Below are 17,150 nucleotides of genomic sequence, written 5' to 3'. Positions count from 1 at the left end.
AGGAAGCGGACAGGGTCGTGGATGTGGCCGAGGTTCCGGAAGCGGACAGGGTCGTGGATATGGCAGAGGTTCAGGAAGCGGACAGGGTCGTGGATATGGCCGAGGTTCAGGAAGCGGACAGGGTCGTGGATATGGCAGAGGTTCCGGAAGCGGACAGGGTCGTGGATATGGCCGAGGTTCAGGAAGCGGACAGGGACGTGGATATGGCCGAGGTTCAGGAAGCGGACATGGCAGCAGCAATGGCTCTGGACATTGGTCACGACGGCGTGGTGGACGGAAGCTTGAACTTTGCAGTTGGCATGGCCTCAGGTCGGGGCAGGAGGCACGACAGGAGAACGGTGGGGCACAGATCTTGGAGCAGCGTCCAATGGGAGGAATCTGAACAGAACACTTCTGTGGGGGGACTTGCTTGGGACAGCAGGGGGAGGAAATCTCTACTCGACACTTGGGTCCACATCTCTGAGAGCGGCCTGAAGTGCGACTCCGAGAACAGCCGCTGTTATAGATGGGCTCAGAGCGGCGGGGCGGGGTGCAGTAACAGGAATCCGAACAGCATCTTGATGGCAGGCAGATGCTGTAGTAGCACCCAAGGCCCCGTGGTAAGGAGCAGCTGCGGTAAGAAGACTCCAGCTGAGAAAAAGGGAGGCATCTTCTGGCGCTCTGAGACCGACGCAGTGCAGTGAAGCTCCCATAAGAGCCCTGGGTCTGGCACTGGGGTGCACAAGTGCTAAACGAGGCTCTGGACTGACTCTGGGGGGTGCACCTACTGTAGGAGCCCTGATATTGGCCCTGGACGGAGAATCTCCCCTGATTCTGGCACACTGGGGAATATGTTACGTAAGTCTGGACAGGCTGTGGAACTGGACAGGTTACACAGGTCTGGACTGGGTATTCCACGTAACAAGTTTCTCTGCAGCAAACTGGAGCATGTTCTATGTAGCAAGTCTGAACGGGACATGGGACTTCACACTGCACATAGGAAACCTCAGACTGGCACGCGGCCTGGCTTTCCACCTGGGTGGTCTGAGTCTGACAGGGAGCTTGGCCCTTCACCTGGGTGGTCTTGGATTGGCATGGAGCCACACACTTCACCTGGGAAACTTGAACTGGGCATGGTGCAGGGCATTCCACAATTTGCATCTCACAAGGAGCTTGGACCACTACCTGGCCTGTGGCACAGGGGGAGGGGGAGGGGAAGAAGGAGGAACCCTTCACACAGGACTGGGGGAGCGGCAGGCAAGATGGAATCAGCGGCTGGTCACACATGGTCCTAATGCAGATGAGTGGGCGGGACCTGAGGGTAGAGGGAAGATCAGGAGGATGAGAGTTGTTGGGGAGGAACAGTGGGGAACTAGAAAAGCCACACTGCTTCCTTCTTGGCTTTGCTCCCACTGACCTCAACCCAAATCAAGCTCTGTAATTCCCCATCAGAGAATCCTTCCTAAATTACCTGGACCCAGGTCTGGAGTCATCATTACCTGTGAAACCTGTCCTGGATCTGCCAAAGGACCTCATTGTGCACTTCTGAGATAGCTTCAAAGACACATGCTTTGAACTCTACACCTTCAGGGCTGCAGGGGGTCCAGGGTCTCTGTCTGGGAGATGGACATTACCGGCGTCTAGCACCAGAGGGCGCTGATGACAAGAGGCTCTCCATCACTTACTCGGGCGCTAAGTGATGGGGGTGAACTTTACAGGAAGTAGAAGGTAACACGTGCTCCTGAGGGTGTAGCCCAAAGTGGGGACTCCGTGCCCACAGGAACTTGAATTTCTTCACACACAGAATAGCAGCACAGATATATGTGCAAGCACACACAAAAGCACAAATGAAATCATGCATTCAGGTGCCATCTGTGCTGACGTAACGTCAAAGCATTCAGTTGGAAAATAAAGGATCCATTCGATTATTTGGCAGCTGAAATCCAACATAAAATGTTCTTCTGTATTGCATCTTTTTAAGGTAAATTTGTTTAAACCGTCCTTCTGCGGACATATACGAAAACAGGTACATACAAAACACACTAGCCTTGGAAAGACTCAGGACCAACTTGCTGACTTGCCCAGGCAGCTCATTCACTGTGTTTATGACTGTCTTCTGGCTTCAGAAGTGTTTTCTCCTGGCCCCTCTGAGAGGCGGGATGGAGTCAGCCAAGATTGGGCATCCCAGAAAGTGCAGGGTTCTTAATCACAAGTCTGACATTCAGCCGCAATTAGAAACCTACGCAGCTGGAGCATTACAAACATGGCCTGTTGGGTGCAGGCATACCCTCGAACATCATACACAGCCAGGGAGGAAACACTGGGAAGTCCCCACTCCTCTGACCTCCCCAAATCCACCTGCTCAGTACAGGCGGTCAAGTGACCGGCACAGCAGGGAGGCTGGTTTGACAATTGGCTCATCCAACACAACACCTCTTTATGAGCTCTCACGGAAACCCTGGTGGCATGGAGGTTAAGAACTATAGCTGCTAACCAAAAGGTCAGCAGCTCGAATCCACCAGGCGCTCCTTGGAAACTCTATGGGGCAGTTCTTCTCTGTCCTATAGGGTCACTATGAGTCAGAATAGACTCAACGGCAATGGGAGTTCCCACAGTGCTGAAAACTTAAAATGTTTAAGTGAAGGACAGAGCCTTCCATCCTTCATTTATAGAGAGTATCTAAATATACATGCGCTAGGGAAAGGAAACCTTCTTACATACAACTCTGCTCACAAGATGTGAATTACTAATGCATCTTTTCCTGGGAGAGCAAGTCCTGATGAGGAAAAATGGTACCTGAGGGTGAGGCCCAGGTTATCAAAGGCATAGTTCACTGACTTCACAGCCCAGTTCTTCACACAAACCCCACGTATATCCTTCTCATGTCCCCTAAAAAGCCACTGACTTCTCTTCTCAGGTTGATGTACCACTCTTCCTCTGCTCCCAACTCCTTCCCGGTGAGTTCAGGCAACCCCAGAACATCACCCCCACCCTAATCCCAAGACCCAGTCCCTGGACTCACCCTCCTCACAGGCAAGCAGTTATCCAGACTGAGGCGTCTGGGCAGAGGACTGTCTTTATATAAAGGTTTCTGGGTCTGGTTTGGGCCATGAGACAAGCGGTTGGCATCTGCCTGGCTCATCAGAGTGTCATCCCAATGGCCAGTCCCCTCCCTGTGTGCCTGTCCTTGCAGTCATCTACAGTGTGTGGGAGTGTCCTGTCACAGTGTCAAAGCTTCTGGACTAGAAAGGAGCAGATTCTTGTTTCCTTCCTCCTTCTTCACCTGATCAGTTGCTTCCTCATTCCTAGAAGACCTGGCGGTGGGGTTGGAGAGGGGTGGCAAAGGTACCTTCTCTCCTGAAAGATGATGCTAGGCCTTTACCTTTCCACTTGTCTCAGCTTCTGCCCAGATAGACATAAAAGAGAAAAACTTCTCTAACTTGAAGCAACTAAAACAGCCTCAGAGATAGAGATGACTCTAAAAATGAAGACAACTTGGAGTCAGAGCAGAGTCTAAAGTCTCGGATCAACCTCTTATGGCTGTGTGACCTTTTTAACCAATGTGAATTATTAATTTACTTAACTGCAAAGTGGAGATAATTAAATCTTCTTTTATGAGTCGTTCTAAGGATTGAGGCAATTATTTTATACAAAAGCATCCAGTTGACAATGATATTTAAAATATTCCACATCCACTCATGGTCGATTCTGACTGTAAGAGACAGGCATAGCTGGACAAATGGGTGCCTGCTATACCCCAGGGTTGATTTGAACAAACTGATGCCTGTACAGCAGATGCTTAGCTAATGCTATGGACATTGAGGACAGCACAGGGTAGGAAAGATATAATGAACTGGTTCACCTGTGTTGTAGCATGTATCAGGACTTCATTTCTTTTTATGGCTGAGTAATGGCCCACTGTATGTATATACCACATTTTGTTTGAAAACATTATTCTGAGTGAAGTAAGTCAATCACAAAAGGATAAATATTGTATGATCTCACTTATATGAAATATCTAGAGTTGACAAACACATAGAGGTCAAAGTTTAATAGTGGTTACCAGGGGTAGGAGGGAGGAGGAAAAGAGGAGGGATTGAGTTCTGTTTATGGTGATGGAAAATTTGGTAATGGATATTGGTGATGGCTGCACAACATGATCGGTGTAATTGGCGTCATTTAATTGTACATGTGAAAAATGTCGAAATGGTAAATGGTGTATTATATATTTTTTTACAATAAAAATAAAGAAATCATAAACTGGTATCCTGTGAGCTATATGTAGTCAAGATGGGATTTTTTGCATATATACTTTTGCTTACATAATTTTATAATTAATTATGAATATTTAGAAATAGGGAGATTTTGCTTAAGATTCCAGACATCTGACTTCTATTTTAAAGTCAAAAGATCTGGCGTAGGTGAGCCTACCTTCCATCAACTCAATTATCAGCTTTCCCTCTTTAGGGCGTATGCTTTTCTGTTCTACGATTTTCTATCACTTCTTATTGAATATACAATGCAATGCAAAATGTAAGTTTCCTTTATTACTGCACTTGTGCTCTTATTTTTCTTTTGTTAAGTTAAAAATAAAATGAAATCATCCTTCCACCTGGATAATTTATTTTTTATGTAATCCTCCAGTCCCTGTGGGCATTTAACTTTCTGACTAAACTTGTAAGAACAGATTTTAGGTTTAGAAAGACTTTGGTTTCAATCTTAGCTCTGATGCTTACTATTGTTGTTGTTAGATTTTATAGAGTCAGTTTTGACTCATAGTGACCCCGTGTGACAGACTAGAACTCTCCTATAGGATTTTCTAGGCAGTAATCTTTATAGAAGCAGATCACCAGGTGTTGCTCCCACAGAGCCACTTGGTAGGTTTGAACCATCAACCTTTCAATTAGCGGTCTAGTGCTTAACCTTTAGTGCCACCAGGGCTCCTTCCAATCCTTCCAATGCTTACTAACTGGGTGAAAAATACTTAGCCTCCATGAGTCTCAGATTCCTCATCTTTAAAATGGGAAGAAAGAGAAGAAAAACTAGAATGAGGAGGAAGAAGAGAAGAAGGAGAAAGAAGAAAAAGACTGTAGGAGAGATATCATAGGGTTATTATGCTAATTAAATGAGATAACTGATCTAAAGCATTTAGCACTTAATTAACCATTTAGCTCTCTGGGCTTTAGTTTCCTCATAATGAATACGGGAGTGATAACAGCTACTTCACCAGGTTCTCATGAAGATAACATCAGAAAATGGGTGTGAAAGTGCTTTGTAAACTACAGTGGAGCACACGTGCCAATGGAATCATGTCTATGAAACCCCTCCCACGTGGAAGTCTCTGTCCAGATCAATGACTTCTGAGTCCTAGTTCTGGAGCCCGTCACTTATTCCAAAGAGATCCACAGGCACAATTCTAGACTTAGGCAGAATCATAAACTTTCAGAATGTCAGAGCAACAAGAAAATCTAGTGATTATCTGGTCCCACCTCTTCATTCTATAGATGAGGAAGCCCAGGGAGATGAATCTGTTGGGAGACTTAAAGCTAATGATTGTCTTGCTGTCCCTGGTAGCTCTAGTCTCAGCCCAGGACTGTTTCCACTACAACCAGCTAATTATCTGGTCACACAATTTGTCCAAGATGCTCTGAACTTGGATAATTCTGGAGTTTGATGTTCACTGAAAAGTAGCCAGAAACGTAATGAACAAGGAAAAGTTAGAATATAGACTAGCTGGCCCCATCAGAAAATGAATTATTGAATCCTATTGGCTGTGTTTCTCCCACTCATCTCCTAATGGAATGTGCACTTCTTGAAGGGAGGATCTTTATTTTATTCATCTTTGTATCTTTAAATCCCTGACTTAGATGAGTCTGTGGATGGATGGATGGATGGATGGATGGATGGATGGATGGATGGATGGATGGATGGATGGATAGCTGGAAAAATGGGCATGACATTGAACTTGGTTCACTCATCTTTAATCATTGATGGATGAGTTAATATTTTCTAATCCAGAGACCAAAGAGCACTTCAACCCTTGCTACTTCCTGCTTCTTCTGAAGGAAAAGGGAGTAAGTCTTGCAGATGAGGAAGAGACTAGGAGTTAGAGTTTTCAAAAATATTTTCTCCGGTAACTAAACTAAAAGCAGAGAATCCAATTCCTGGCATTCTTCTTTCTCTTGTGTGTTCATAACAACCCTATAGGACAGACAAGAACTGCCCTACAGGGTTTCCAAGGAGCGGTTGGTGGATTTGAACTCCCAAACTTTTGGTTAGTAGCCAAGCTCTCAACCACTGTGCCGCCAGGGCTCCTCTCTTGTGTATAAGACCCTAAAATTAGAAAGTTATCATTAGACAAAGAGCTGGAATTAGTGCTGAGATTCTCTAAAGGTAAGGATAAATGTGACAAATGTATTTGTTTTTCTAGTGAGGTCCATAATTCTTTCAAAGGGTGTATCCTTTATTTGGAGATGTCCTCAAATTAAATAGTTCCTTTAGAAGTGTGGCCTTCCAATTTCTATGAGAATCTATATGTTGTTAGTAATTTTTTTTTTCCCTCAAGCAATTTAAGAGGGACAAAGTAACTCATTATCTTCCCCTATAAATTTCCATCTCCCAAGGTCGCATCTGTACCATTTTTCAAGCCAGAAATCTGGGAGTCACTCTTGATCCTCCTTCTACCACACCCTAACATATAATCACCACATGTTGTTCATTCTGCTTCATAATTGCTCTGAAATACCTATTCTCCATTCTCATTGCCCCTGCTATTTTTCAGGCCTTCATGATTGCTTAGGCTGAGTGGTACAATAGTGTTCTCACCGTTCTCTGTCTCCAGTCTTTTCTTGTAACATGAATGTTCAAAATAGCCACAAGAATGATTTTCCTAAAACACAAAGCTGATTGTTATTCCTTTTGTTTCCAATTGTCTGTTGGAGAGTATTCAAACTCTGTATCAAGACATACAAATCTTTTCATAACCTGGCCCCAATCTACCCTTCCAAGTTTATGTCCCTCTCATCATCACTACCTTCCCACCCACCCACCACCCCATGCAACATCAAAGAAGCCATGCATAGTGTTTTTCATTCTCCACACATGCCTGGATATTTTATGATTTCAGTCCAGTTTCTTCCTCTTGTAATGTCCTTTCGTCTCTTCTCTGTGCATAGAACTATTATTCATCATTTGAGACAAATCCAGTGTCACTTCCTTTGTAATGTTCCCTGACTCCTCGAAGCCATGACTCACTGTCTATGCTCTGGCAGCACTTTGGGCACACCCCATAACTGAAGTTATCATGTGTTCTGTGAGTATTTCCATTCCTGTCTTCCTCATTATGAGTTCCTCAAGGAAAAGAAGTCGTGTTATATTAATCTTTGCAACCCATAAATAGGCACTGAGTCAGCACACAGTGTTTGTTTCACCTTGTTGATGAAATAAATTCATTCTCATGCGTGCACATACACATACATTCACACACACGCATATATACCTATAAGCCTAAAATATGTATACTGCATTTCATGAACTGATTTTTAAAATTATTTACATATAACAAAGGATAGATGATAATATATAATGGCCGTATGAAAAGCCTCAATAATAAAAAGAGATGGAGTATGATATATATAGAGAGAGATATAGACAAAAAAAAATAAGGGTGCTAAAGGCAGAAGTCTATCTCCAGAGAGAAGTCATTAATTTTAGGGAAAGCTATAGCAGCTACTAGATAGATGGGGCTGTTTAGAAATAGCAATTTAGGTTGAAATATGTATGACTAGAAATTTAATGATATATATTTGTGAATAAGTAATAAGATGTAGTGATTTACCAAAATGATATACAGATATCAAAAGAGAGTATAACATACAGTTATCTACAAAAATTACAAAACTAGAGATAGACAGAATGAAATATGGAGCAAAAGATAAAGATGAAGTTATAAACAGATTTTTTTTTAAATACAGAAGTGTAAATGGTATGAATTGGGGATGGAACAGATCAGGTGAAAGGGATACAGAGGCACAGGGAGAGCCGTATATATATTGCTGTGTACCGTCCAGTCAGTTCTGACTCATAGTGACCCTATAGGACAGAGTAGAACTACACTATAGGGTTTCCTAGGCTGACATCTTTATGAGAGCAGATTGCCAGGTCTTTTCTCCCACAGAGCTGCTGACTGGTTCAAACTGCTGACCTTTTGCTCAGCAACCCAGTGCTTAACCTTTGCTCCACTGGGACTCCTTAGCCATATATACGGATGCATTAATAAAGAGAAACATAGAGGTAACTTGAAAAGGTTATATAAATCTAGAGATAATTTATTGAGCATTTGCTATAAAACAGTCATTTGGCTAAGGATTTGAATATGCTAACTATCTTAGTCTTCAAAACAGCCCTGTTGGGTACGTATTGTTATCATTATAACTGAGAAAACAGATGTTCAGAAAGGGAGCAATTTGCTGTAGATCACACAGCTTGGAAACGGCAGAACCAGGATTCATAGCCAAGTTATCTAGAGATAGAAGTCTCTGGAAGCAGATATATAATGAGATGAAGTTACCTTGAGTCAGAGATCACAGAAATGTGTTCTTATGTTCTATTATATTATGAGACTTTTTTCAGTACTTACGGTCTTCTGGAGTCCTGGCTTGCCAAACCTTAGAAGAGTGTAGTGATGTCTTAATCCTGAGAGCTAGGCCATAAGTATTCCTCTCTGGCTGGAGCCCTGGTGGTGCAGTCGTTACGTGCTATGGCTGCTAACCAAAAGATCAGCAGTTCAAATCCACCAGCCTCTCCTTGGAAACCCTATGGGGGCAGTTCTACTCTGTCCTAGAGCGTTGCTATGGGTCAGAATCAATTCTATGGCAATGAGTTTGGTTTGTTTTTTTTTTTGGCTGCAAAGATGTCTATTTCCAACAGTTTGAGAAGACTTCTCCCCTTCTTATCATCTCTTAATCATCTTTCCATCTTAGTCCTCCTCCCATCACTGTAACAGTGGGAGTTACTGGGACTCGTCCCTGAAATGAAGGTGGTATTTGTCACCTGAGGTGTCTTCCCATCTTTCCATATGAAGTTCTAGGGCCTTGTCACCACTCTCAAGTATTGAAGAAATCAGGGTTTTACCTCGGCACCAGGGTACAACCCAATCCTCCTCCTTAATCCCAGCTTCAATAGATCAGATGTATATCTAAGTCACTTGGTGCCTATGTATCAACTAGGGGAAAGGGAAAGGTAAAAGAGTGGCTCGGGTTATAATCAGATGGTTGTTGAATAGATAAAGAAACAACAATACCCAAGGGCTGTGTCTAGGAGGGCAAAGAAAAGAAAATGTTAAACAGAGCAAGAAAATTCACTAATGTCACCCTCAACAGAGGCATTAAAAGAGAAAGCACAGTAAGAATACCGATACAGAGGGATACAGAGAGACAGGCTGGATTTGGAAACGCATAAACAGAGAAAGTATAAACCCAAGGTTAGAAGTGTAATGACGCAAAAGTGGAACTATATATCTACTTTAACTTACTCATGTTTTGCAAATTTCTTAAATGTTGCCTTGGTTAAGTTATATAGAAATGCATATATATTTCAATGGTAGTATTAAAAACACAGTTGTTACTTGTCGTGTTTGCCAGGCGAGCTGTACCCTTGCTTGTACAGGGAATATGGGCTTCTGAAAGGCTGTCTTGCAACACTAACTGCACTTAAACAATAACACTCTAAACCTAGTAGAAGATTAAAGCAGTTGGTCAACGAAGAGTCTTGCTTAATCAGATCCTCAGACCCATAGAATGTTGCCGATTCAGCATCAATGAGAGTTCCTGGGTAGTACAAACAGTTAAACGCTGTACTACTAACCAGAAGGTTGGTGGTTCAATCCCTCCCAGTGGCACCATGGAAGAAAGCCCTGGTGATCTGCTTCTGAAAGTTCATAGCTTTGAAAATCCCTTGAAACACAATTTTCCTCTGTAACACATAGGGTCACCATGAGTTGGAATGGAATTGACAGCAACTGGTTTTGTTTTGTTTTGGGTTAGCAGTATCCAATGATTTAGAGAACAGCAAAGGGGGCTCATTAGCAAAGATATACCAAACACCAATTGACCTATGCTATTGAGAAGCCTTTAGCTACATCCAACCCCTCACAATTGTTCCCAGCGCAGGCTAGTGCTTCATTTCTCCGCCTTTTCTTAGAATTATTTCCTCTGCTCAGAACACCTTTGCCTCCCTTTCTCCCGACTCACACCTATTCCTCCTGTATGCCAAATATCTACTAATATTTAGTTTAGCTCAGACATCATTGTCTCCACTAGTTTTTCACGGCTGTACTCTCAATACCACCCCAGGTAGAACAGGCCAGCTTAGGCTCCCCATGAGTCTCCTCGTGTAGTTCCTACAAATACTGCACTTATTTGCTGATGTGTCTGGCTTCTTCACTAGATGGTGAGCATCTTGATGGTAGAAGACTGTGCCTAACAGAAATCCAGGCACCTAGAAAGTACTACTGATTGTCTATTGAACCGCATTATAAAAATCTATCACTAGTGATAAGCCCCAGGGGCCATTTGAAAGACTTCAGGGGACGTAAGTAGGCTGGAAAGAAAATGGGATTTCACTAGTTAAATTGAATGTAAAGATAATTGTTTATGTTTGAATTATTTGTTTGCTGTGGTTTTCAAAGATAAACTACTTTTCCAGTTTAGAGACTAGATGACTTATTAAACATGTATTTTGCCTAAATTTAAATTTGAGGTTATTATTACAGTAAAAATTCTTTATTATAATCTCTTTATTAACAACAACAAAAAAGACACTATATGTGGTCTCTAGTAAAGTAACTGAAATTATCTGGGCCTCAGTTTAAAAACCTAATTAAAAAATGAGCAAAGGATCTCAATAGACATTTCTCCAAAGAAGATATACAAATGGCCAATAAGCACATGAAAAGGTGCTCAACATCATTATCACTAACCCGTGTTTGTGGAGTCGATTACAACTCATAGCGACCCTATAGGACAGAGTAGAACTGCCCCCATAGGGTTTCCAAGGAGCAGCTGGTAGATTTAAATTGCCAGCCATTTGGGTAGCAGCCAAACACTTAACCACTGTGCCACGAGGGCTCCAATTAGTCACTAAGGAAATGCAAATCAAAACAACAATGACATACCATTTCACATCCACTAGGATGACTATTGTCAAAAAGATAGGCAATAACAAGTGTTGGGGAGGATATGGAGTAATTGGAACCCTTACTGCATTGTTGCTGGGAGTGAATGTGGTGAATTTTTTCCACTATGGAAAACAATTTGGAAGTTTCTCAAAAAGCTAAACATAAAATTCCCATATGACCCAGCAATTCCACTCCTAGGTATACACCCAAGCAAAATGAAAACATATGTCTACACAAACTTGTGTGCATGCACGTGTATAACAGCCTTATTCACAATAGCCAAAAATGGAAACAACGCAAGCATCCCTCAACTGATAAATGAGTAAACGAATTGTGGTATATCCATAAAATGTAATATTATTTGTCAATAAAAATTAATAAAGTTCTGACACATCCTACAAAATGGTTGAACTTTGACACACCATGTTAAGTCAAAGAAATCAGTCACAGTATACCACGTACTGTATGATCCCAATTCTATGAAATGGCCAGAATAGGGAAATCTTAGAAATAGAAAATAAGTTAGTGGTTGCCCAGGACTAGAGAGAATGGGGGTATGGAATATGACTGCTAATGGGCACCGAGTTTCTTTTGGGATGATAGAAATGTTATAAAAGTAGATCATGGTGATTGTTGCACAACTCTGTGACTATGATAAAAAACCACTGAACTATACAGTTTATATGGGTGAACTATATGGTAATGTGAATTATATCTCAATCAATATTATATATATATACACACACACATATACATATATACTTATATACTTGTGTGTGTGTATGTGTGTGTGTATTTAGGTATACTTATTTAAAAAAACAAACATATGCATTGCCATCGAGTCAATTCCCACTCAGCAACCCTGTAGGACAGAGTAGAACTGCCCCATAGGGTTTCCAAGGATCAGCTGGTGGATTTGAAATGCCGATCTTTTGGTTAGCAGCCAAATGCTTAACCACTGCACCACCAGAGCTGGTGGTTGGTGGTTCCAACCCATCAGCTGCTCCGTGGGAGAAAAATGTGACAGTCTGCTTCTGTAAAGACTACAGCCTTGGAAACCCTGTAGGGCAGTTCTACACTGTCCTCTGTGTATATATGTGTGGGTGTGTGTATTTATGTATATATATATATACACATACACACTTATATGTATAGGTACATATATATATATATATATATATATATGTAAAAGAGCCCTGGTAGCAGAACAAATAAGCACTTGGCTGCTAACTAAAAGGTTGACTGTTCAAACCTACCCAGTGGCTCCATAGGAGACAGACCTGGCAATCTGCTCCTATAAAGATTACAGCCTGGAAAACCCTATGGGGCAGTTCTACTCTGCCACATGGGGTCATCATGAGTTGGAATGGACTTGACAGCACACTACAACAACAACAATATATATAGATATAATCTGGTTGCTCCGTGGTTAAGAGCTACGGCTGCAAACCAAGTTTGGCAGTTCAAATCCACCAGCTGCTCCCTGGAAACCCTATGGGACAATTCTATGCTGTGCTATAGGGTCACTATGAGTCGGAATCGACTCAACGGCCATGGTTTTGGGTTTGTTTTTTGGCTATATCTATATATATATCTACATCTGTATATCTCTATATCTTAGTGAAGCTTAAATCACATTTATAAAACAGAATCACAAGCTACTTGAAATCCAACCTCCCTGCATTCATGGTGCTCCCTACACCGTCCCTGGGGATCAGCCTCTGCTTGGACCTCAGCTGAGCATGTTCCTTGAGCATCTTGGGGATACAAATCATCCACACTGACTTGTTCACTGGAAGCCAATCTCTAATCCAAGGAAATAGCCAGTGTATTCCTTTTGGTAATGATCACTTCCTTTACAACTTCCCTTTTAGTAGTTATTCTCTTACAGACTCTATCTACATGAATAGGATCTAACTTTATGAAATGGAGCCTATTAAATCCAGTTCAGTCAACAAGTATTTACAGATCATCTATCAGGTTCCTAAAATTGAATTAAGAATAGTCATCAGCTATTAACTCGATAAACACTCAACACTTACTCACAGACACTGCCCTCAAGGAGGTTACAGTCTCGTAAGAAAAACACAAAGATAGACAGTTGAGATACAGTGTAATAAGGACTTTAAGAGTTGTGAGTACATAGCTGTTGGTGGTGGTGGTGGTGGTGGTGCCATTGAGTTCAATCAGACTTACAACGAAACCAAGTGACACAGTGGAATTGCCCCATTCTTGGTTGTAATTTTTATGGGAGAAAATCGCCAGGTCTTTCTGTCATGAAGCCACCAGGTGGCTGAACGTCCAACCTTTTGGGTTGCACTCTAGTGCTTAACCATTGCACCGCCAGTAGGGGCACAGAATGGAGGCACTTAAAGGAAGAAGAATCAGGAGGCACTGCCTTCCAAGTTCTGTACCTTTTTACTGTGGAGAAAGAGCCACACACACAGACCAGTGAGAGAATGGGACTCTGAGCCTCCAACCATGAACTCAGGTGGCCTGAAGTACAAAAAGGCAATGCTTGTGGTAAGGTTGTCAGGTTTAGAAAATAAAAACACAGGATTCTCAGTTAAATTTGAATTTCAGGTTAAAAAATAAAACAGTTGCCATCAAGTTGCTTCCAACTCATGGCAACCCCATGTGTGTCAGAGTAGAACTATGCTCCATAGGATTTTCAATGGCTGTGACCTTTTGAAAGTAGATCACCAGGTCTTTCTTCCTGGATGCCTCTGGGTGGATTCAAACCACCAACCTTTCCTTTAGTAGCCGAGTACTCAGCCGTATGCACCACCTAGGGACTTCAAATTTCAGATAGACAACAACAACAAAATTTTTTGGGGGGAGGGGGTTGGTATATGTATGTCCCATGGGACTGGATCTCTTAAGAAAGATATTTCAAGACTTATACAGATTGAAGGGATGATGGTGGTAATGGTGTTGATACCGATGATGCTGATTCGTTCATTCATCATGCAAATATTTACTCATTTATTCATTCAGTAAATATTTATCCAGCACTTACCATCTATAAAGCATTGTGCCTATTCCCTGGAAATACAGTGGTAAGATAATCAAACAAACAAATGCCACCCTTGTTCTTAGAGAGCTTTTGGTATAGCAGAGAAGACAAATATTAATCCAAGGTTCACACAGATAAATAGTCAATTATAACCCTGATTAGTCTTTGACAGGAGAGGTCCACAGAGCGATGAGAGCTGCCTAGGGCTGGGAGTTCACAGAACGGGGGGAGAACTAACCTGGCAGGAGGACAGGAAAGGCTTCCCTGAATAAGTGAGTGTGGACTGAGAGCTAAAGTTTAAGTAGGAGCAAAGGAGTGTGAAGAGCATGGTAAGCTGAGTGAGGAGCACGCGTGAGGGACAGCACGTGGGATGGGAAGAATGGGGTGCCTCCATAGACCTGAAGCAGTAAGGGCAGTGAGAGCAGGAGGAAAGGGCCACTTCATGTATGGCTCTAAGAACATGGGTCTACATTGTTACGTAAGTGACAACTATTTTAAGCAGAAGTGTGATGTGATCAGACTCTTGTTGCTTGTTAGGGACAGTGTGGGGGAAGCTTGAGCAAAAGCAAGGAGACAGGTGTGGAGATTGTTTGCCTTAACCCAGGAAAGGAATTGCTGAACCTGTACTAATGTTGAAGTCTCTGGGTGGTGGAAAAGGTTAATGCGCTTGGCTGTTAACTGAAAGGTTGGAAGTTGGAATCCACCTAGAGGCACCTTGGAAGAAAGCCTGGCCATCTATTTCTGAAAGGTCAGCCATTGAAAATCCTATAATGCAAACAGATATTCGTACACTAATGTTAACTGCAGCACTATTTACAACAGTCAAAAGGTGGTGACATCCTAAATGTCCATCAGCAGATGAATGGATAAACAAACTGTGGTATATGCATACAGTGGAATTTTACTTAGCCATAAAAAGAAATGAAGTCCTGATATATGCTATAACATGAATAAAACTCGAAAACATCATGCTGAGTGAAATAAGTCAATTACGAAGGGACAAATATTGTATGACTCCTCTTGCATGAAATATCTAGCATAGGCAAGTGTACAGAGACCAAAGTTTATTAGCAGTTACAGGGACAGGCAGGAGAGATGGGAATAGGGGGACTCAGTACTTAGCAAACACTGAGCATCTGTTCAGGATGATGGGAAAATTTGGAAATGGATAGTGGTGATGGTTGATCAACATGATAAACAAAAGTAAAGTCACTGAATTGTACATGTGAAGAATGTTGAAAAGGCAAACCATTTGTTGCTGTATATTTACCACAAACAAACAAAAAACCTCATGGAACACAGTTTTACATGAATACACATGGGTTGCCGATAGTCAGACTTGACTCAACAGCAACAGGTTATACTAGTGTTAGGCCCCATCAGCAAAAGCAACTCTTTATCTTTTATGATCTCAAGAATTTACAGGCCACAGTTGAGTGCCCCAGGAAAATGGCAAGGTCTTTGGGGTCACATATGCCTGGGTAGAACCTATGGTTGTCCCTCCAACCAACTGTGCAGCATACACCAAGCTGCTCACTCTCTCTAAGCCTTGGTTGGCTTCATCATATATGAAGCAATATCTACCTCATAGGTGTTGTAAAGGTTATATAAAAGGTATGTGAAGAGTCGGGTCATGAATAAGCCCTCAATAAAGGTAATTACCATTATTATCATCATTATATTATTAGTATTACTTAACTTTATTGTATCATGATGCTCACTTAATGGGAAAATAATCATTTCTGCAACAGTTTACAAACAGCCAAAGTTATTTGTGTCATGAAATCACATAGGCCTGATCACGTGATCTTAGGTACAATTGAAAAAGTGACAGACTGGGGACACAAGCTATAGTCTCAGCTCTCAGACGTCCTCTCCACATGACCTTTCTGAATCTCTATTTCTTCATCTGTCAGTTCTGTTCTCTTGATTTTATTTATTTTACTTACATATCAAAGAATGGTATAAAAATCAAATGTGGTAAATATCATGAACATTTTTTAAATGAGTGTAAATTGTAGTAAGCAGAAGAGTCACTGTTACTATACATGCAGGAAATTTCTAGTCCCCAACCCTTGGACTAACAAAAGGAAAAACCAGTTGCTGTCAAGTAGATTCTAACTCATGGCGACCTCATGTGTGTCAGAGGAGAATTGTGCTCTATAGGGTTTTTGATGGTTGATTTTTTGGATGTAGATCTCCAGGCCTTCCTTCCAAGGGCACTTCTGGGTGGGCTGGAACCTCTAACCTTTCGGTTAGCAGCTGAGCTTGTTAACTGTTTGCTCCTCCCAGGAACTCCGTGACAGAAGGATAGAAGGTCTCTTTTGCAGATGAAATGATAGGGTCCCAGAACTTGCTCTAGGCCTGTGTCCAAGAAGATTGTCTGGACACAGCAGTGTGTTCCCCAGGATGTTTAGAATCTGAGTTTCTCCCCCTGGCTGGGGAAACACTGATGGGCATGGGTGGGACAGCGGTGCAGAAGAGGTGGGGTAGCGTATGAGAAAACCAAGAGCAAAAAGCAGGGTGTGCTGGGAGGAGGAACTTTATTTTTTCCCATGGTGGAATGTGGAGCCTGATGGTTCCACACAGGGTCCTGGGTGGGGCATGGGGTTAGGAAGTCAGGGGGGAGACCTCTGAAAAGAACTCGTTTTAGCATCTCTGTAAGAAGCAGACATGAGGAAAGGGGAAAGTTTAGAGAGGCCGGTCCATGTTTACCTGGATCATCCCATGCTGCTTCTCTGTGGGCAGAATCCAGGTCTGAAGCAGCCCCCAGAGCCAGAACAGCCCCTGGAGCCCCCCGAGGGCTAGCTGCAGCAGTCAGAGCTCGGATGCCTGGGGACCTGCAGCATCTGTCGTGGCTCAGGCAGCAGCCGCCACCCCCAGAGCTGCAGCAGCCCCCAGAGCTAGATCCACAGCAGCCCCCAGAGCTGCTGCCCCCTGAGCTACCACAGCAGCCACTGGAGCTGACACTGCAGCAGG

At 42.6% G+C, this 17,150-nt stretch overlaps 1 protein-coding gene across 1 annotated transcript in view; it reads right to left on the bottom strand.

Moving 5' to 3' along the window:
• Positions 1–1,266, bottom strand: part of KPRP (keratinocyte proline rich protein) — a 2,040-nt gene extending 774 nt beyond the window's left edge. Inside the window, exons 1-2 of the mRNA XM_012559948.1 lie at positions 293–1,266; positions 12–243 (exon numbers count right to left, since the gene is read on the bottom strand). Coding sequence (XP_012415402.1) covers positions 12–243; positions 293–1,266 — 1,206 coding nt within the window. The remainder of the gene's footprint in view (positions 1–11; positions 244–292) is intronic.
• Between the last annotated feature and the right edge of the window lie 15,884 nt (positions 1,267–17,150).

Source organism: Trichechus manatus, unplaced genomic scaffold (genome assembly GCF_000243295.1).
Source record: "Trichechus manatus latirostris isolate Lorelei unplaced genomic scaffold, TriManLat1.0 scaffold00424, whole genome shotgun sequence".
In the NCBI taxonomy this organism is placed as follows: Eukaryota; Metazoa; Chordata; class Mammalia; order Sirenia; family Trichechidae; genus Trichechus; species Trichechus manatus.
Note: the sequence above shows the minus strand (reverse complement) of the source record. Positions and strands in the feature narration are given on the sequence as shown.